This window comes from Lissotriton vulgaris, chromosome 12, assembly GCF_964263255.1.
Source record: "Lissotriton vulgaris chromosome 12, aLisVul1.2, whole genome shotgun sequence".
NCBI lineage: Eukaryota > Metazoa > Chordata > Amphibia > Caudata > Salamandridae > Lissotriton > Lissotriton vulgaris.
The window spans coordinates 367,770,326-367,792,200 of record NC_141700.1 but is presented as its reverse complement, the minus strand read 5'-3'; the positions used below and the strand labels follow the sequence as shown (position 1 = coordinate 367,792,200).

At 38.2% G+C, this 21,875-nt stretch overlaps 1 protein-coding gene across 1 annotated transcript in view; it reads right to left on the bottom strand.

The window, feature by feature from the left end:
- The window catches only part of LOC147674072 (cysteine-rich venom protein tigrin-like), a 457,335-nt gene that overhangs the window by 49,002 nt on the left and 386,458 nt on the right, over positions 1-21,875 (bottom strand). Inside the window, exon 9 of the mRNA XM_086946456.1 lies at positions 21,409-21,534. Coding sequence (XP_086802582.1) covers positions 21,409-21,534 — 126 coding nt within the window. The remainder of the gene's footprint in view (positions 1-21,408; positions 21,535-21,875) is intronic.

Sequence of the window (21,875 nt, the reverse complement as noted above, 5' to 3'; positions counted from 1 at the left end):
TTTGGGCCTGGTAAAAGGTATATTTTTCCAGGTTGAACTGGTAGTTTAAAACTGCACACACAGGCTGCAATGGCAGATCTGAGACAAGTTTGTAGGGGCTACTTAAGTGGGTTGCACAATCAGTGTTGCAGGCCCACTATTTTTTACACTTACAGTTTTTAATTACATTACTTCCCACCCTGTACCCCTATAAACCCCACAACCAGCTACGGTACAAAAAATCATGAAAATGTATTAAATAAAATGTAATAACTACTAAAATGTTGCTAGGGCAGGGCTTTAGTGCAACACTTCCGAGGTGGGAGACAGAGGAGAAGCCTCACACACGCTCCCTACAAAACACCGGAGTGTTAGGCAAATGTGCAGAGACCTCGGAGCAAGGTAGCGAGAGGCGCACACTAATATTTTTAAAAAGCGCCGTTCTTTTTAAATTGAGGTAAGAGAAATACTGAATTGCACAAAGTGACATTTCTAAGTAATTTTACCTGATTTCCTGCTGTCTAACCCGCCCGGTCCATCCCGCCTGTGCCGTTGTGTGGAGGGCATGGGCGAGGCAGGCGTAGGGCAGGGCTTCAGCGCAACACTTCCGGGGTGGGAGGCAGAGGAGGAGCCTCACACACGCTCCCTACAAAACATCAATGTGCAAGCGAACGCGCAAAGGACACGCGCAGCGAGCGCGCAGCTTCAACGTGCCAAAGGCAAGCCCGTCTGCGCCCGTCCGCGCCCGAACAAGCCCAGGGCCCAGGACCCCTGATCTCTTAGAACTACAAGACAGGATTAAGTACTCAGGAGATGAGTTACTCAGACTATCAAGGCCTGTGGAGGAAGCATGTAAACATAGGCTAAATGTTGAGAGCAAAATACTAATATGTGAACATTGCAACATGATATTAACAGCTAAAACCCAATACACTAATAAAAGCAAACTGCAACTTGAACTTCTAAATTGCAGATCACTGGCAGGACACAGACATGAGATCCATGATCTACTAAGAGAGAGAGCGCTGGATGTTCTATTCCTGACCGAAAACTGGCTTACCATGAGCTCCACTCCGGATGTATTGGATGCCATTCCAAGTGAGAACAGGCTAGTAAGGGAGGATAGAGAAGGCCAACTAGGGGGCGGCATTGCTATAATTCATAAACTCACAATAAATTGTGAGATAAAAATAGCCGTCATCGAACACTGTGAGGCATTCTTATTCACGCTGTTAGCAACAGAAGACACCACGATAGCTGTTTTTTTAATATATAGACCACCAGGCACAGCAACACAATTCACGGAGAGTCTTGAAGAGAAAGTAGTGCACCCAGCTCTCAGACATAAAAATGTCCTGGTGCTGGGAGACCTGAATATACATTTTGACAACAGTTTTAAATCAAGATATTGATGCAATTTGTAAGGACCTACTGACACTAAATTTGGTACAAAAAGTAGAGATCCAAACGCATCAAAAGGGCCACATCCTTGACACTATCTTTTCTAATTTCACAGAAATATAGGTGGAAACACCTTGGCCAATTCCCTGGTCAGACCACCACCTAGTTCCCTTCAAAATACCTTTTCCTAGGAAACAACTACATCAACCTACAAAGGAAATTACCACTAGGAAATGGAACGCATTTAACTCCACCTCCTTTCAGCAGGCTCTGGCAAACAAAAAAACCCACATTAGATGAAGATGTCAATAGAGCAAATAAACAATTGGACTCATGTATCACAGAGGCACTAGATGAGATAGCCCCATGGAGCACTAGGATGCCTAAGAGACAGCGTGCAACTGCATCTTGGTTTAGTGAAGAACTGAAAAAAGCAAAAACAAAGTGCAAAAAGCTTAAACGATTATGGAAGAAGGAATACTGTAGCAAGGACAAAGATAACTATAAAAATGAATGTAAAATATACCACTCACTAATTAAACAGTCCAGACGCATTTTCTACACGGAAAGCATAAATAAAACCGGCAATGCCCCTAGAGAAATGTTCACTATTCAGAAATCCCTCAAAACACTCAGAGAAAATGATGACACTACGGCCTCCGTGGAGAGCTGTAATAAGATAGCAGATTTTTTCTCAGAGAAGGTAAAAAAATATATGATACCTTTCCAATGGAAGCGAGGCAAGGGACTAGCCTAACATATAACAACCGAAAAAACTCTATAGGCGTAACCCTGGATGAATTTAATATCCAAGAACTAGCAGAACTTAAAGCCACAGCCAATGGTATCAAATCGGCCTCACCTCGGGACCCAGCACACCCAGAAATAATAATGGAGGGAGCTAACTTGATCATGCCATATATTTCAGAGCTTATCTCTCGCTCCTTCTAGAAGGGGTTGGTCCCCACCAAATGTGTTGTATTTGTATAGCGCGAACAGTAACCCGTAAGCATCCCGGCGCTTGTACTCCTACCACAAGGGAACCCCTCCTGGCTTTTCCTTGTGAGGTGTCCACTCCTGGGCATCCCATGGTGAAACCAGGCATCCCTTGTGTATCGGGGGCCGTTGTGGAGACTAAGCAAGCTATTGCCCAGAGTTGCAGCGTGGGGCCCATGCTTAGATTCGGCACTGAGGCGAGAATATCCGGTCAGAGGAATTTAAGCCCCATCCCGCCGAGGCGGGAATCGAACCCTGGTCCCTGGCCAGCGCTCTGCATCAAGGTCTGCCGCTCTAACCATTGAGCCACACTTCTCCACACTTCAAATGGAAACAGGCCATTTTCAGGCCACTGAAAAAAACCCATCAATAGAAAGCACTGTGTTAGAAAACCTATGGCCAATCTCATTACTCCCCTTTGTAGCTAAAATCGCAGAAAAAATAGCGAATAAACAACTGACAGATCACATGAACACCAACAACCTGCAAGCAATACCAAACTTGGCTATTTGCCAAAACAGACAAATGGATATTACCAGGTAGAACAATTTGTCCTGCTAGATTAGCAAGTGACGACATAACTTCACATATACATGATCCGATGTCTCAGTGCGGGGACACACCATTGGTGTAACCAAGCACTTTACAAATGGAATAAATAAAAAACTATAAACAATAATTATACAAAACATTTACCACATTTACATTTAAAAAATAAACTAAAATACATACCAATAATTTAAAAACTGTATCATAAACAACTATGGGCCTTATTAGGATGTCAGTCGGACAAGCGTCCAACCGACACCATAGTGAAAAGGGACCGGCCAATAAGAAGTCAGCGTTCCCACTTCCGCACTTAATATGCAACAGCCTTCACGACAGTCGGAAAGTGTATATATTCTATTGCAGCTTGCGCAGCGGCCTGCAGAACTAGCCTCAATATAAAACCTCTTTTTCTTAAACATCCATGCTCCTTGTGGCAGACATCATGCGGTGCCTACCACATGAGGAATGGATATTTGGGGGCCGCGAAGGGATGGGGGCCTTTCTAGGGGCCCCAAAAGTCCTTTTCCGTCTGCCTTTCTATGGAGATCGGGTCACCATAGAATGGCAGACCAAAAGGGACATTGTAATCCCTACAACGGTGCCTGAGAAGGCACTGCCCTTATTGTAGGGATTACATTCCAACAACTGGGCCGATGGGCTCCTTGATCCCGTCAGAACAGCAGCGGTCGGTCCCTCTGCATGCTACCTTTGAATATTGCCTCATAATGCGGTGGGCGGAACACAGGGGCATCTTGCAATAGGATGTGCTTCTTCCTTTCATTTTCTGCTACATCTTTCTCATAGAACTCCCCCTCCTTTTTATGACTATTATCAATTAGCTAAATACTAAGATTCCTAAGGGTTAGTGAAGAATTTCAACTTGTACTGGACACCAAGTGCCTTATTTTAATTTTCACTTCAGTAAATGAGTTTTTTTAGTGTTGTACAGCGATGGCTTAACCTTGAAATATCAGTATTGTTAGTGTCAACTATAAAATGTGCTTTCCCCATCGCTCATTGTAGTTTGAGGTCGCTATCTCTAAAATTGAATAGCAGGACCAACTCTGTTGGTTTTGGAGGCTGTCCTGTACCCTGTGCATCCTTTCTGTAGAGAATAAATTAGTTCATGAGGGGTCACGTAATTCTTCGGTCATTGTTCCAAGTACCGTGTCAGGTACCGTGTCATTTCATGAGCCAATAATGTGAATATTGTTCTTTCTAGAATCACTGCCTGAATCTTCAGTTCTGTAGTCCAAGATTTATATTCTCTCTAGACATCGAATTCTGCATTTTTTTAAATAGATATTCTTTGGGAGTCTGTAGTTCTATTGATTCCTCTATCTTCTTTATATGATTCGGTGACATATTTTGGGACCAAACTGTGAAGTATTTAGTCCTGTCCTCTATTTATATGATGGAAAAGGGGTCCGTATCATTATTTTGTGTTGCTCATAAGACAACTATGTAAAACAAGGTGCTAGGAGAACACATATTAATCTCTTTACTGATGCTAGATGTAGCATCAGTTTTTGTAATTATAAACATTTCTTTGTGACAATAACTGGAGTTGAGACAAACTTGATTTTGTAAATCTGAAAACATTAAAGAATTCAAAAAGACCAAACATTTTTTGTGTGATAGCGAGGCAAAGTATACAGATGCAGAACACAATTTCACTTATTCACTTATTGCACTGTAAGTTAAGAGGCTGTATGTAGATAGTGTAAGATATATATATATATATATATATTCACAGAAAAAACCATAGGTTATAGACCATATATAGTTAGGAATTTGCATTTACAAAACCTTGAAAATTCAGTGAAAAAACCATAGGTTATAGACCATATATAGTTAGGGATTTGCATTTACAAAACCTTATTTTACTCGCATAAAACCATTGAAATTCCATATATAGTTAGTTGCGCTAACTATATATCGCGCACCCGCAATCCACTGCTGATGATGTCACATATTACATCATTCATGACATGGTCAGTGACATCACTGATGACATCACTGATGACATCTCAAATGACATCACTGATGACATCACTGATGACATCTCAAATGACATCACTGATGACATCTCATTTGACATTACTGATCACATCACTGATGATATCATTCATGTGATAATACGATGAACCTCTTCAGACTCTAATATAACCTTAGATACAATCAGTGTACACAGACACTCACAGACTGTCACTCATCCATGGAGTTACTCACACACCTAGTCAGTCATGCAAAGAATCAATCACACCTCCATTTCCTCAACTATACAGTTATACAAACTTTACTTATTCAAACATATACTAACACATATTTACTCTCTTATACAATCCCTGATACAAGTTTACAATGATCCATACAGCCACTCACACATTCACTGGCTCTTATGCACAGTTATTTATATATGTCAACTCTCACATGTACTGTGTTTTACATATGTACTTACTTTGACATGTAGCACTGAGATATCCATTCACTCACCAATACACTCATGCACACAGTCAACCGCCCATACAGCTGTTTCCACATGCACTTTTGAAACCATACACCTAGGGAATCAACTACTCACACATCTATGCACAGAGTCATACACCTCCCAGCCACCCCCACACACACTCAGTCTCTCATACAAATACCTGGGCTACCAATCAATAACCCATATAGTTACTCATATAGCTACTTATCAACACATGCAGCAGTTTACAGAACAACAGACATAATAATGCACAAATTAAGACAGTTTAGTCACTAACCCATGCACTCAGTGAGACATATTTAATCACTCACTCATACAGTCAGTCATGCACCTACTAAATCCTTCATCCAGACACTTATACATCCACTCATTCTTCAATATGTAAGACATATTTACACTTTACAGAAACATACAGTCACTGGATGTTGTGATCAGTGATGTCATCAGTGATGTCATTTGAGATGTCATCAGTGATGTCATCAGTGATGTCACTGACCATGTCATGAATGATGTAATATGTGACATCATCAGCAGTGGATTGCGGGTGCGCGATATATAGTTAGCGCAACTAACTATATATGGAATTTCAATGGTTTTATGCGAGTAAAATAAGGTTTTGTAAATGCAAATCCCTAACTATATATGGTCTATAACCTATGGTTTTTTCACTGAATTTTCAAGGTTTTGTAAATGCAAATTCCTAACTATATATGGTCTATAACCTATGGTTTTTTCTGTGAATTTCATTGGTTTTTTAAAAGCTAACATCTGTAGCTGTAAAATGTATTCTTCTTTAAATCTTAAAATATATTTTAGATGTTTATTAATAATTTTTTTTTAATATTTTTTTTCTTCGCTTCTAGTTCGCGAACCGGGAAGCTTTCCGTTAGCTCATCTTGATGCCGCGACCTAGTCCGCGAACCGGTCAACGTTACGTTAGCGGAACTGTGACGCGTCGCGGAAGCGCGACGTATCACGTTGTCGCGTAATGCGTCTAATGACGCGCTGCGTTAGCGCTCCCGGAAGTGCTCCGGACCGCTAACCGGAAGCGATCCGAGACGCGGCGCGGACCGCGTAATGTAAGCGGAACAGGTCATGTGACTTGTTTATCAAACTTTTCATTGGTTCATTTCACTTTTGGTTTCCAAATGATGTATGACTAGGTCATGTGACCTAAAAATAACACTTTTCATTGGTTTAGAACTTTTGCTTTTCCCAAATCATGTAAACCCCTCCTTCTTTCCTCACTCTGACTTTCATCTTGGTGAGAGAAAGACCATTTACCTGGAGTTCAACAATGGCTTCCATACTTGCTGCAGCTGGTGCACCCCCACCACCACCTACACCTCCTCATAAGAAGAGAGGACCACCAAGTCAATTTACCTCCAACAGAGAAGAGGAAGAGGAGGAAGAAGAAGAAGAGGATACAGATCAACAACAATTTATCCCGGAGTTGCCCCGTGTTTCTAAGAGAAAAACCAGTTTCATCTGGCAGTTTTTTTCCATCCCTCCAGGGGAGAAGAAGGTGAACGCGAAATATGCCACCTGCCTCATCTGTGATTACAGATTGTCTAGAGGCACAGAGAAAAAATATAGTATGGGCAACTATACTATGCATCGACATATGACCAGGTGGCATCCCTTAAACTACAGCCGGGCTGAGTTAAGGGACCTACAAGACAATCCCCCGACAACTCCTGTGGCCAGATCTACCTCTACAATGTCTTTGACAGGAAGAGAGGCACAGGAAACTGTGCCAAATATTCAACCCAATTTTAAACATATGAGGTTTACTTGTATATATTGTGGTGCTATGTTGTCGTATGGGAACATGAGCGTCAACTTGATTAATATGGTGTTCGAAAACCATAAGTGCCCTAATGCACCCAAGCAGTAATTTTTTTTTTGCTCCTGTTGAGCCGTTTTCAATGCCTGTTTTTTTGTTGTTTCCCCTCCATAAAAAACACAAAAAAAACATAAAACTGTTCTAAAAATACAAAAAAATCAAAAAATGTTCAGAAAAAAAAAAAATAAAAATAAAACAACAACAAAAAAAAAAAAAGTTCTTTTCAGAACTACCCCCCCTTTCAAATAAAATTGCTAGAATGTTTATCACTCTGGCAAGCTCTATTTCTTTTGGTTCGCTTCAAGTTCGCTGACCGGTTCGCGAACTGGAAGCGAACCAAAAAAATATTTTTTTAAAAAAAAGAAGAGTTAGTATAAGGGAAGTAAACAGAGAATAATGTAAAAAGAAAGACAGCTATAGAGAGTAAATGAGAGATAGTGTCAGTGACATCATCAGCAGTGCATTGCGGGTAAAAAGAGTAGAAAACATGTACCTTATAATTCTTGTTACCTTTTTAAAATATTTTTTCATACTTTCAATCTGTAAAACAGAGAACAAACATTTCCAAAAATATTAAAACATGTATTTAAAAATTAGAAAAGACAAGGGAAAAGGTTCAAGAACAAACAGTTTTTCAACAACTTGGACATTTACAGAAGTCTCTGCTTCTCTACGTCCCCTACACAATCCTAAATATATATATTTTAAAGAAACTGTATCTTGATGTTGATGAACTGAGGCCTATTTTGGAACATGGTGCTTTTTTTGCATTGCTTATGTCTCACAATAGTGATGCAATAACAGCGCAAAAGAGATGTAAATCCATCATAAAATTGTGTCTAACATTTTAAATGATTGTTTTAGGATGCAAATAAGATGTGTACTTTCAAGAGCTTTCTTTGAGGTGAGGCCTATTTCTTTTTTTTTTAAAAAAAACAGTACCCAGAAGTACAGCACTGTAAGCATTAAAATTGACACTTACAGAAAACTCAGCTTCTCCATATCTACCTCACATTTCTAAATGTATATCATAAGTACAAAAAGCATAACATTAATTATACATGTTAAATGGTTTATTTTTGCTGTTCTCAGAATGTATCAAATTTCACTTAAATCAGTGACTTGAAGATATTCATCATGTAACAGCGGGGAAAAAAAAACACAATCAAAATGACTGTGTTTAAAAAACCCATACAACCTAAGAAATCTGATTTCAAAACTCCTTAAAATTAACTTACTTTCAATGACGTCGAAGGATCTCCTATGAACAGCATCCACTCTGTTGTGCTATAAATATTTTCAGCCCGCCACTTTCTGAAAGAAAACCTCCATCGATACGAAAAATATGTTACATAGAAAAAAAGACTTCTCTCATTCTATCACATGTTTCCACTAGGCCAAATCATGTTGCCGCGATTCGCAAGTCTTGTAATTCTTCCAATCAAATCCCGACATTTTCTATTTTCGCAACTTTCAAAAAGAAAACATTTGAGATTATTTTCACAATCCTGGACTACTAATATCTTACTCTTCTTTGTCACTCATGTTCTCCTTTTCCTATGACACTGATACTGCTTACTATGAAGCAGACTTACTTGCATCAGGTTTATATAGTCGGATTTTACAAAATAACATTATAATTAAAAGTTTTGGACCAATAATCTAGACAGCATTGCAGACTTACATTCCCTCAACTTGATGAACCTTTTCCAATTCTTCACAGGAAATCTCGAGATTCTTTCTTTAAAATTTTGGTTTTAAAAACACCAGGTAAGAATTTTTAAGGTCAAACGGCAATTTTTTTTTGAAACTTACAACGGAATCATTGCAGAATGACCAGCCGTTTCGAGACTTTAAATAAGCTGTATAATGTCCTGAAGTTGTTGAAGGACCATCGTGATAGATAATTGCTACAGTTACAAAAGTCCTTCCTGATATTGAAAGCTGAGAAGCCACAAATTTTTTTATTAAAGTTGACAATTTTGATCCATCAGGCCTACATCGTTGCATCATTAAAATGACATACTGTCCATATCTACGTATAAGTAATGTTGACATCATTTCAGATTTACATTGGCTACACTCCATGTTGTGATCCGCTGCATTTACTAGCTTATTAAAGGAGACTGATTTACTGTCTGGCAAAGTTAAATATATAAATCTTTCTGAGTCTACACTAGTAGTACTTGATACCCTACAATTCTCGCAGTCATGCTGCCATTGATAAGAAAGCCCAAACAGGTGATCTACATCTACACCCTCAACTTGCAATATATCAAGCATATACATTAAAAACTCCTGACAATCTTGCTGATTATTTTCAGAGAAGTCTGTTTGACCTGAACATTCATCTAACAGATAACGAACTTCAGACACACTTTCTACTTTTGTTCGATCAGTGCTACATTTCTCGAAAACAGAATTCAACAAACAGCATAAAATTTGTTCAGAATTCAACAGAATCTGTTCTTTTAAACTCTCTAGTGAAAAGAGAACATTAACCACTACATTTGCATAGCAGTTGACACCAGAACTGTTTTCAAATTGAAAACCGACAACATCTTCAACAGAATCCACTTTCTTTCTGCTAACAATTTTCGGTTCATTGACTTTTAGTCTTTTTGCAACAACCTCCCTACTATTACTGCTATTTCTACGTTTGCGGCCTACCACACGTTTCTCAGACAAAGGATATTGAGGCAAATGTGGCGCATACTCTCTTCTTAACCTATTGTATTCCTTAACACAATCTAGATCCGCACAAATGTTTGTGACATCACAGTCAATTAAGTACAATCCCGATAAAGTTCTAACTCGTGACAATGCCACATATGCCATACCCTCCTTGAACACAGAACTGCCAATATTCACCAATGCACAGTCTACACTTAAACCTTGCGATTTATGGATTGTCACCGCATATGCCAAGCAAACAGGAAACTGTTTACGGCGAACATATAAGTCTTTAACAAGCAAAAACCTAGCAGAACAACGACCAATTTGCTGTACTTCCTCAATGCCATCAAATTTAATTCTTAAAAATTCTATTCCATCTCTATTTCTGTATTTCTCAAAATCAACAACATTACCCATTGATCCATTTACCAGACCTCTTTCTACATGTAAATTCCTTCTCAAGATAATTCGGCAATTTAAACACATATTCAAAGTCTTTTCAAAACCCGCTGTTTTAGATATAGTCTTCTCTAATGAATCCAATTTTGATTTCAAATTCTCAGACAAAATAATTGTTGATCCCATATGCTCTAATTTGTCGATAGCTTCAAGTTTCACAATCTCTTGCTTTTCTAAATTCAACATTTTGTTGTTGAAGATGGCACATTCTGCAAGAGTTGGCATGAGACATATCCCGGATTTCTTCTCAGTAATTTTCTGAAAAATATTCTCAGGCACAATCTCTTGTTTGGGATATAAATTTGACAGTAATCGTGCATTTAAAGCTTCTTTCCCATGCTCAGTCACTTTTCCAATTCTAATATCTTGTAGAATATTCTTGTAATCTTCATCCTTTGCCTGACGCATATTTTGATGCAGTTCTGCATAATTGAAGTTTAACCATATATTGACGTTGCCAATGCTCCCTAGGCACTTCCTGGTATCTTCATGCGTGAGTATTTTGAACACAGGTTGACCTTTTACTGGTGTCAGCTGCAGAAGATCTCCGAAAACAATGATGTGTTTCCCATCAAATAACACATCATATTCAGTTTTAAGTACTTCTTGCATTCTCAAATGCACAAAGGCAAGCATGACATTGGAAACCATGCTTACTTCGTCAATGATAAGTAGTTTCATTTTCCTCAAGACTCTTGAAACTTCACAGCAAGCATCTCCAGATAACTTGTTGTATTGTAATTTGTTGTCATGCTCCACCGGCAGCATCAGTAGACGATGCAAAGTAATACCTTTAATGTTATGTGCTGCCAGTCCAGTAGGAGCGGTAACAACACAAGACAGCGATGACTCACTCCTTTCCTGCAAATAACAAGAGATTGCTTTAATGAGGAAACTTTTTCCAGTTCCCGCTTCTCCACTCACGTACAGTCGGACAGGCTTCAACGATGTACATGAGCACTTGTTCTTCTCATGACTTAATCCGTGCTCAATTTCCGTGGTAACTTCATCATATATTTTCCTCTGCTCAACGTTGAGTTGTTTTTCCAAGTCTTCTAAGTTAACTGAATCCTCCTGAGCATGTGCCATGGCTCTTTCTACTTCATTCATAGCAGTGGCAGCTTCATTTTCGATAATAGGTCCTCCAAGTGGATCTTGACTCAATGAAACAGAACTCTGACTGTCCTGAGAACTGTCTCTGGCAATCTCGGCTGCAATCGTTGCTTCCTGCTCAATTTCCAAAGTTAGCATTTCTTGATATTTAGAAAAAGCAGGACATTCTATGGACTCCTTGGCTGCATTGAAAGAGTCTTCGTAACAGAGGAAATCTCCAAGCAGTTCCTCTTCTGCACGCCAAGGCTTGAAAAGTTGCAAAAGTGCTAAATAAAAAAACTCCTTTTTTTCTGGAGATTCACCACTCAATTTTCGATGGTTTACTAATTGGCATTTTCTTTGCTTGACCAGGCATCCCTCACTTCCAATTACAGCAAACACTCCTTTCTCAATATCTTCTTTGATGTTCCTCTTGAATATATAATTTTGGAGAACCTCATATAGACAAACATTCTCAAGGTGACTGCTTCGATTTGGATAATATGTATCCAACATGTTGGTCTTCAAAATGTCGGTACTGTTTGGTTCCTTTTCTGCCAAATACTCAATTTCCCGGACAGGTTTTAGAACTCGATTTCGCGTTGCAGCAAGACCAAGACTCGCCCAAACGAGACTCCTGGATTTGGCATAGAGACTTGCTGAAGACAATCGATCAGAACATTCGTAAGCTCCGATTTCTCGATGCGACAACATCTTCAGACTGAAACTGTACAACTTCTTGCTGAGGCTCTTTTCATGGGAAATGTCCTCCCACATATCCTTCAGTTCGGTCTTTTCTTTTTTGGTGATGTAAGATGTCACATACCGAGCCACAGCCATACAGTTGTCAGCCACAAACTGTATATCCATGTTAGCATTCCACATGGACAAAATCACTGGGTTGTAGTCATTGATGTACTTGGACTCTTCGTTCCTTTTCAAATTGTATGTATTCTTGGGTGATTTCCTCGTCACATTATGTCGCAGCGAAGACATCAAACTGTTCACTCTTCCTTTAGAAATCACCGGTCGTGGAAAGTTGAAACGACATTTGGTGTAGAACTTGTCCTTGTTTCTGAATTTACGACGACAGTACTTTCCACAACGATGGCTTTGGAAACGAAGAACTTGTTCTCTTAGACTTTTCTTCTCCGTTGCGTTTGGAACAGCACACGTAGAATACTGTTCGATGAAATTCATCACTAAGTCATCCGGATCTGTTCCAAATTTAGGTGCATCCTTGATCCACAACAACATATGTATATGAGGGGCACCTCTTGCTTGGTACTCCTTTCTCCAGAAGAAATCCAACACCTCTCCAAGAGGTGGATTCTTTTTATTTGTGATGAAAGACATCATAGCTTCAAATCTATGATTGAAGTACCTGCATACATTCACTGGATCCAAAGAACACAGTTCTCCAGGTGTCTTGAATTCAATGTTTTCAATATTTCCATTTGCCTCTCGTAGAAATTCAAGTAAGTCTTCCCAGCCATACTCGGCACAGCTCAGAGTGAGGAACCATGTTGGAGTTCCTAAGTTCCTCAGCATACATTTTAAATCACCATGACGACGGTACCAGTACTCATTAGTACCACGCTGACACGCCATGAGATTAATTAAGTGAGAATCCAAAATACTGTCTTGGACATTGACTTTATGCATAAAGTCACTTGCCGAGATGTTTCGCATCTGTATACCACTTTTTAAGATGTGGCTCACTGCATATGACAGTCCAGACAGATCGCTTTCAAACAGGAGATGAAACAAATAGGGAATACATTGCCGAAACCTAGGATCTTCTGCATACAATCGTAAAGTTCGGTATTCAGACGCAGGAATTTGATGAGGTCGCTCATCATATCTTCCTCCTTGACCTGTGGGAAATAGCTGTGGGAAACACCGAGCTTCCAAACTTTCCTCCCAAACACTAATGGGACTCCCTTTGGCTTGTTTCATTTGAAACAACTCAATAGCATTCCCCATGACTTCCTTGGAATGCAAAGGATGAACACTATAATGTTCATATATTTCTTCACTTTTAGAGGCCTCTACTTTCTCAATTTGGCCAGCACACAAATCGCTATCCTCTTCATCACTTACTTCCTCTTCTGCAACATATACATTCTTATAGTACTTATTATTTTTCTTCAAATACACTGTTGCCTTTTTGACTTTCCTAACATCCACTAAATCTTGCCATATTTTCTTATTCTTTGTCGGAACCCCATTAACCAAGATAACCAGAGGTTCCTCTTCCACTTTTTCTATTCCAATTGTGTTAATGTTTTTGTTCAAATCTAGAGGCAAATAAACAACTCTTCCCTTTAATCCTCTCTGTAAATCTGCTGGAGGCAACTTTCCTGTCTTTGGCTCCATTCTTACAATAGCCTGAAAGGGATGGATACTTTGAATCAAAATAGATTCATAAGTATTTAAATCCTTCAATTCAGAAGGAATCTCAACCAATTCCAGATTATTATGAACTGCCCTAGCAGGCATCTGGTTTTGGTTTAATTTATTACAACAATAAGTACACACACGTTGATCCGATCCCAAATCAAAATAATTTTCTACCATCAAGTATGTGGCAAAATCCTTCCATTCACTATTATTTTCCCTTTCACTTTTTGCATATAAATCCACTACCTTAGTCTGATTCTTATAATAAGTGCGTCGACAACATACACAAGTGAAATTAGGCCTCTCACTTGATTTCATCTGAAACGTGGCAATTTCCTTCTCAAAATTATCTGTACTAGAAACCTGTACATTATCTTCCACATTACCCTCTACTTCAGGGTCAATTTGAACATTCTCATCTTTACTACCAAAGTAACAAAACTCAATTTCTTCACAAATATTCTTCACATCTATTTCAGTACCATGCAAAAGAGCAGCACATAATTGTTTAAGCATAATTGCTGGACTCTTAGCATAATACAACATTCTCACTAATTTTCTCACTTTATTATGATGCACTGCTAGCATCCTGAAATGATGAAAAACACTCTGGCATACTCTCCTGGAAAGACAAGCCAGTGAATGACCACGCAAACCTGTCATTTGTCTCACTCTGCAAGGATCTAAATCTTGCAACAACTTCATTTTCTGCTTCAAACTTTTCTTATTAAATGTCCGTATAAAATCACAAAGCAAATTGATGGAAACCTGTCGCACACTGCAAATAGAACTACACTTCCAAATGTACACAGGACCCTTACGACGTCTTCCTAAAACCTCATCACTTAGCGCCTCTTCTGTCTCTGTTGTCACAAGTTGTTCTTTTTCAACTGGACAACCATCCTTCACTTCATAAGCTCGACCACTGATGTCAACTGCATGCACCAAATCATTATCCTGAAAATAAGTCTCCTCATTAAAAAATGCCTCAGAACTTGAACTATGCATCCATTCTCCGGAAAAAACTTCACAAAAGTTAGTACGATTTACTACTCTCTTCCATCTACTTTTTGTTTTGAAATCAGAAATTACCTTGCTTAGTTTCCTAATTCTATTGATTACCAAAATAAACAACTTTCGCTTAATTTCAAAAGCATGATCAATAATTTTCTCTACATTTTTCTTCTTCTTATAAAATGCCGCTTTCTGTTGGCCTTTCTTTTTAATATTTTTCAATAAATTAACTAATATCCTATTACGGAACATTCGATTTCGAATGTCCCTAAACTGTTGTTTCCTTCTACTATCATGCACAGAGTTATCTCTTCCTCTACCAGTAACATTTGTGATGGGTCTCTCCTTTCCATTTAAATTACTTTTCTTTTTGTGAACTGAAACATTTTTTTGAGCAAAACTTTTTTTACTACAAATATTTCTTAAGAATGATTTCGTGCTCTTACCCGGACCTTTCTTGCTGTTTTGACAAGTATTTGGGGAAGAGGACTGCTGCAATAAAACATCATCCTGCTGTCTTTGACGTTTTCTCGCCTTTCTCATTCTGTTTTTTGTAGGCATTTTCCAAACTATGAAAGAATCTGCAGTTGAATCTGTGGAAAAATATAATATAAAATGTTATTAACCACTATTACCAAACAGTAAATAAATAACAGTCATCTAAAACTTAATGCCCTACTAATTATTTAACATAGCAAATGTTTTCCACCAGCACTGCATCACAAAAATGACACTCAATGGTACAAAACAGGCATACAACACTCATAAATCACTCCCTAATATTTTAAATCATTAATTCAGGATGACGATAAGATGTAGCCTATCGAAAGATTTGTTTAGGCCCAGATCTTTAGACTGGGGTGAATGTGTGTCATTGATCCACATTCAGTCCATCACCTGTTTTGTTTATTTGAGGTGAGGCCAACACATGGTTGCAGATAACATTTTCACTGAAAATAACCAAGGTAAAAAAACATGTGAAGGCCTACCAATGAAGTAAATCATTAAATGAAAACCAATACATTTCTGGAAATATGCACTACTAGTGCTTCATAAGATGTTTTGGGTCATATTTATAAGGCATTTGAGTGTCTAGTATGCTATTTTACGTTCTTCATGGTGCAAATTTATTGTAAATACGCTCCCACCTGCGGTTGGCAAATTTAGATTTTGATTATGGAAGTTAGATAGGCATGTTAATAATTTCCCAAAAATGGTGTATAACCCCAAACAACCTTTGAAGCAAATGCTCTTAGCCATGTTATCCACCTCCCATTGGATAACATGGCTAAGAAGTGCTTGCAAATGTGAAAAAAAACGGCCGCAATGCATGAATATCGCTGAAAAATCAGCGATATTCATGCATTTTCCAGCAAATGCTCTTAGCCATGTTATCCACTTCCTATTAAATAACATGGCTAAGAACTGCTCAGGGCCCCATGAGGAACGCTTTCCATTTAAAAAGGGAAAAATAACATCAAAGACACTAAAATGCCTTCTAAATATGACCCCAAACAACCTATGAAGCTCTAACAGTACATATCCTGAAATTTAATTGATTTCAAAATTCGTTTTTAAACACAGCATATAAATCAATTGTATACCTGCATTCATGAAGAAATGACTAAAAATGTCCTTGAGACACATGAAAGTGTTTTCTGGAATGCCCTAGCACCATTTTTGGGACACTATTAACATGGCTAGGTAACTCCCATAATCAAAATCTAAATTTGCCAAGCGCAAGTGGGAGCGTATTTACAAGACACTTGCCCCAAGAGGAATGCTTTCCATTTAAAAAGGTAAACATAACATCAAAGACACTAAAATGCCTTCTAAATATGACCCCAAACAACCTATGAAGCTCTAAAAGTACATATCAAGAAATGTAATTGTTTATCACAAATGCGATTAAAAACAGCCGCAATGCATGAATATCGCTGAAAAGTCAACGATATTCATGCATTATCCAGCAAATGCTCTTAGCCATGTTATCCACCTCCCATTGGATAACATGGCTAAGAACTGCTCGCAAATGCGAAAAAAAAAGCCGCAATGCATGAATATCGCAGAAAAGTCAGCGATATTCATGCATTTTCCAGCAAATGCTCTTAGCCATGTTATCCACTTCCTATTAAATAACATGGCTAAGAACTGCTCAGGGCCCCATGAGGAACGCTTTCCATTTAAAAAGGGAAAAATAACATCAAAGACACTAAAATGCCTTCTAAATATGACCCCAAACAACCTATGAAGCTCTAACAGTACATATCCTGAAATTTAATTGATTTCAAAATTCGTTTTCTAAACACAGCATATAAATCAATTGTATACCTGCATTCATGAAGAAATGACTAAAAATGTCCTTGAGACACATGAAAGTGTTTTCTGGAATGCCCTAGCACCATTTTTGGGACACTATTAACATGGCTAGGTAACTCCCATAATCAAAATCTAAATTTGCCAAGCACAAGTGGGAGCGTATTTACAAGACACTTGCCCCATGAGGAACACTTTACATTTTAAAAGGAAAACATAACATCTTAGACACTCAAATACCTTATAAATATGGCTCAAAACAACCTATGAAGCTCTAGCAGTACATATCCAGAAATGTAGTTGATTTCTTAAATCGTTTTTAAAAACAACATATCTGTTTCAGCTTACATAACAGACCATGGAATGGGCTCCATGTACCACAATAACTTGTGTTACTGCATGCCAGAATGTTACACCAAATATGCAATTACAATTTCTCTATAAAACTAATTCTATTAGTATTTCACTAGAGACAAAACCACATTTTAAAAACACAGCTTTCTTCATCATTTTCTCCTTAAATCATACTATTCTCTATCTAAATTAAATAAATCTTTTCTCACCTTAGCAAATATTGTTTGAGTTTTGAAAACAGTCTCAGAAATACACCAAATTGTCTTCAGCAGAAGAAAAAGGATGCACTCCAAAGGCTGCAGCTATTGAAAGCACAGAAATACAGATATTCATTTCACATATCTCTCATATTAGCCAATCATACCTCTTCCCTCACTTTTTTCAAATCAAAACCCTTCCCCCCTCTGCCCTCTCTCCCTTGTTTCCATAGCAACCACCTCCTGGAAGACCTCTCATGTTTGCAAATTCACACAACAATGTTTCAATTGAACTCTGAACTCTCAGTGCACCTGCGTATCCAGAGCAATCTTTCATTAAATGTTTCTTCCTTGACCATTCAAATTACATGTTTCAAAGAACACATCCATGCACCCTAACTTTCTGTTTTCAGAAATGGAAATGCACCAATCACTGCTAATGAATCATTAGCATTGTAAATCCACAGTTTTTTTTCTTTAGAAACTCCTACTGTTTCAACTGCCCTTTCATTACCACACTTCATCTGACTGCAGAACAACCTTCTCCCACCATGTTTAAGGTCTGGATTGTTGGACATAGTTACATCCACTGGGCTCAAAGGTATGCTGAGAGCAGAAATTTACCTAACCTCAATTTACAAGATGTGGAAATTAAGTGGTTGGGCCAAAGAGGATTAAAATGTCACCAATTGATACCATTGGTGAAAACCTTTATGCATTTGCCAAAACCTGACCTGTTAATAGTGCACTGTGGAGGTAATGATTTGGGCACTTTGACAGGGGTAGGTCTGGAAATGCTTTTAAAGGACACCTTTGAGCAATTAATGGCACTTTTTCCTCAAACTGCCTTGGTATATTCCAATATATGCCAAAGACAGAAATGGAGGTGGTCCAACCAATTTTGTCCACAAATTGAGAAAGCGAGGAAGCATGTAAACAAATCTGTTTCAGCTTACATGAGAGACCATGGAATGGGCTCTCTGTACAACAATAACTTGCGTTACTACATGCAAGATATCTACAGAGGAGATGGAGTTCACTTCTCAGATGAGGGCAACAGAATTTTCATTCTGAATTTAAGACTGTGCATTGGTACCTACTTATAAGTACCTAAATGTACCATAAACCCAAAAGCTCTTCTCAGAGCTACCCTACATCTGATCACTCACAATTATTATTTTTCTCTAACTTTTTTCACTAATTTTCCACAAAATTCGCTCCCCGGAGCGCTACCCGGTTCGCTAACCGAAAGCTAACCTCGCGGATTTTTTTAAAAAAAAAATTTTTCCGCACATATAAGCCTCCTCAGCCACGCTCAGAAAACCTAGGGGGTCAAGATAAGTCTACCATGACCCCTTCTACCCATTCTAAACATTATTTGCCCTCCATCTTGTATCTTAATGCGACCGAAACACAAAATGGTGGACTCCCGTGACGCTTAAGGTTCGCTAACCGGGCCGCTTTCCGGAAAGCGGTCCTAAAAAAAGGTGGGAAAGTAATTTACAGAAAAACGACTAGAGACACTCTCACCAAATATAGATTAGCTCATACTACATAACAATCCCTTCCATTCTCACAAATTTCATTGAAATTTCATTTAGCCATTTAGCCTGTAGACCTCTCCAAGTACCGTGAGGTAAATTACTTCACAAAACACATCTGAATTGTTGGAATTGACAACCAATGAAAATGTTACTTTCATTTTCTACTTTTATTACCTGACATTTGATTGGTTATATACCTGTATATATATAAAGGAAGAGAAGGAAACACAGCCATTTTGACTACTACTTCTTGTTGTACCTCCTATTTCAATAGCTTCAAAAAACTTCAACTTCTTTGTGAAGGTAAGTTAAAATTTAATATATTGTGCACTATAACTTAATATAGTAGACTTTTTCTGCTAGATATACACTATCCCTCTGTAGTAGTAATGTATTTAGATACACTTCTCTGTTATAGTTATCAATGGAGTAAGGCTTGTCTTGGTTAAATCACATACACTTTTTTATAGTCCTATTTCCACTCTCATACTATACACTGCCAAAAGATAAATTCACTGATAAAAACTGCCTATCTAAAATTAATCCCAACAGTGCCCTATCTCTACTAATATATATTTTTTTAATCCAAATTTCAGGCAAAATGGAAGGCGAGCAGCAAGTTTCTTTTGAGATGGACCTGCAAGAGAGCAGCCAGGAATTAATTGAACAAATTGACATGGAATTTATGGATGAAAGCTTGGATAATGAACTGCTGCAATGTGTCCAAGCAGTAGATGTCCTCCTTGCAAATGAGGACATTTTGCAACCTCACAGATTGCAAACAATATTTCAAGAAAATAATGACATTTCAGACACTGAAATGTTAGAAAGTTTAATAAATTATGAAAAAGAATCAAAATAAAAAAAACACTTTAAAAAAAAGAAAACAAAAAAAACAAGAAAAACAACAAACAATTAACATACAGTATTAGAAAAGTCTTTCATTCTTTTATCCATAAAGTTCGCTGCCCAGAACGCTTTCCGGTTCGCGAACTTGGCGCTTACCACGCAAAAAAAAATGTTTTTTTTTTTTTTTTGACCCTCCTAGGCCCTTTTAAAACCTCCACATAAAACCTAGGGGGTCAACGAGGATCTACTATGCCCCCTTATGGTAATTTCCCCCTTTGTTTTGGCCTCCTCTTGTCTCTCGATCCTACCGAGAGACAAGATGGCGGCCGCTCCGGACTGTTTAGAATGTTGACAGACACCGGAGGGCCAATCAGCTTCGCATCGCAAAGTTCCGATACGCGAAAGGTTCGCTAACCGGATCGCTGCCCGGAGCGCTGTTACAGATATATATCTTGATTTAAACGTTAATTTCTCAAAATCCACTGAAGCACATATATTGAGACCTAGCAAAGGCACATCGGGCTAACAGTCCCTACAATTTTGCCAAGTTTCGTGAAAATCCATTCAGCCGTTCGGGCTAAAAGTGAGTCCAACCGCCCTATGGAAATTAACATGGGAAAAAGGCGTTTTGGGACCCCCCTTTTTTCTCGGCCCCCCCTCCACAAAACCCCCCCAAATTTTCAAGGGCTGCTCAGAAACAAAATGTGCCATTTTCCTGAAAATTTCAGCCAATTCCGTCCACAAACGCAAAAGTTATTAGGCATAGAATTTTCAGAAATCCCATAGGGAAAAAATCCTAACTATATATACCTACTGGCGACCGCCAGTAGGTAATATATATATATATATATATATATATATATATATATATATATATATATATATATATATATATATATATATATATATCTATATATATTCTGACAAAAAATAACAGTGCTGTTTTTAATTAATACAAATGTTTTAAATGCTATTTGTTGGTGACGTATATGTTTTATTTAGTTTAACTTAACCTTTGGCTAATCTTAATAATATATGCATTTCAAATGCGTGTTTCAAATATAGTTTTAATTACAAACCACCATCAATATATTACACAAGTTGCTGATGCACAATCATAAATAAAAATAATTTATGAAAAAACTGCTTCTTTATGTAACCCAGTCAAGAAATGTATTTTGGATTCCCACTCTATTCAGGGACCCTTGAGCGTGCATAAAGGTATAGGGCTAGAATACTTACCACAATAATTACCATAGTAGCCTCTTTGACAAACGCACTCACAAAGATCACCGTCCAGATAGCCTCTATTGTGGCAAATTTTCCCACCACAACATTTTTCTCTGTTTGGCCGTTTGCTGGGAAAAGCTGTAATAATTCAGAAAGTAAATCATGTTCAACTGAAAAAAGCCCATTACTTAACATTTTTATTTCTTTTTTTGGTCTTTTCTATGGCCAGATGTACAATGCCCTTTTGCAGTCATGAATCCTGCAATTAGCAAAATCACAGATTATCTGACCCCAAAGAGTTTACCTACGTACTACCCATTTTACAAGCCATAAACGCCTTTCCGACTCACAAAATGGGCTTTGTGATACATTGTGAATCTCAATTGGTAGGGGAATGAAAGTGGTGACCCCTCCTAATTGTGAGCGCCAATGTTTGGAGACTGCTATTTCAGTTGTAAACCATTGAGCCGTTACTGACA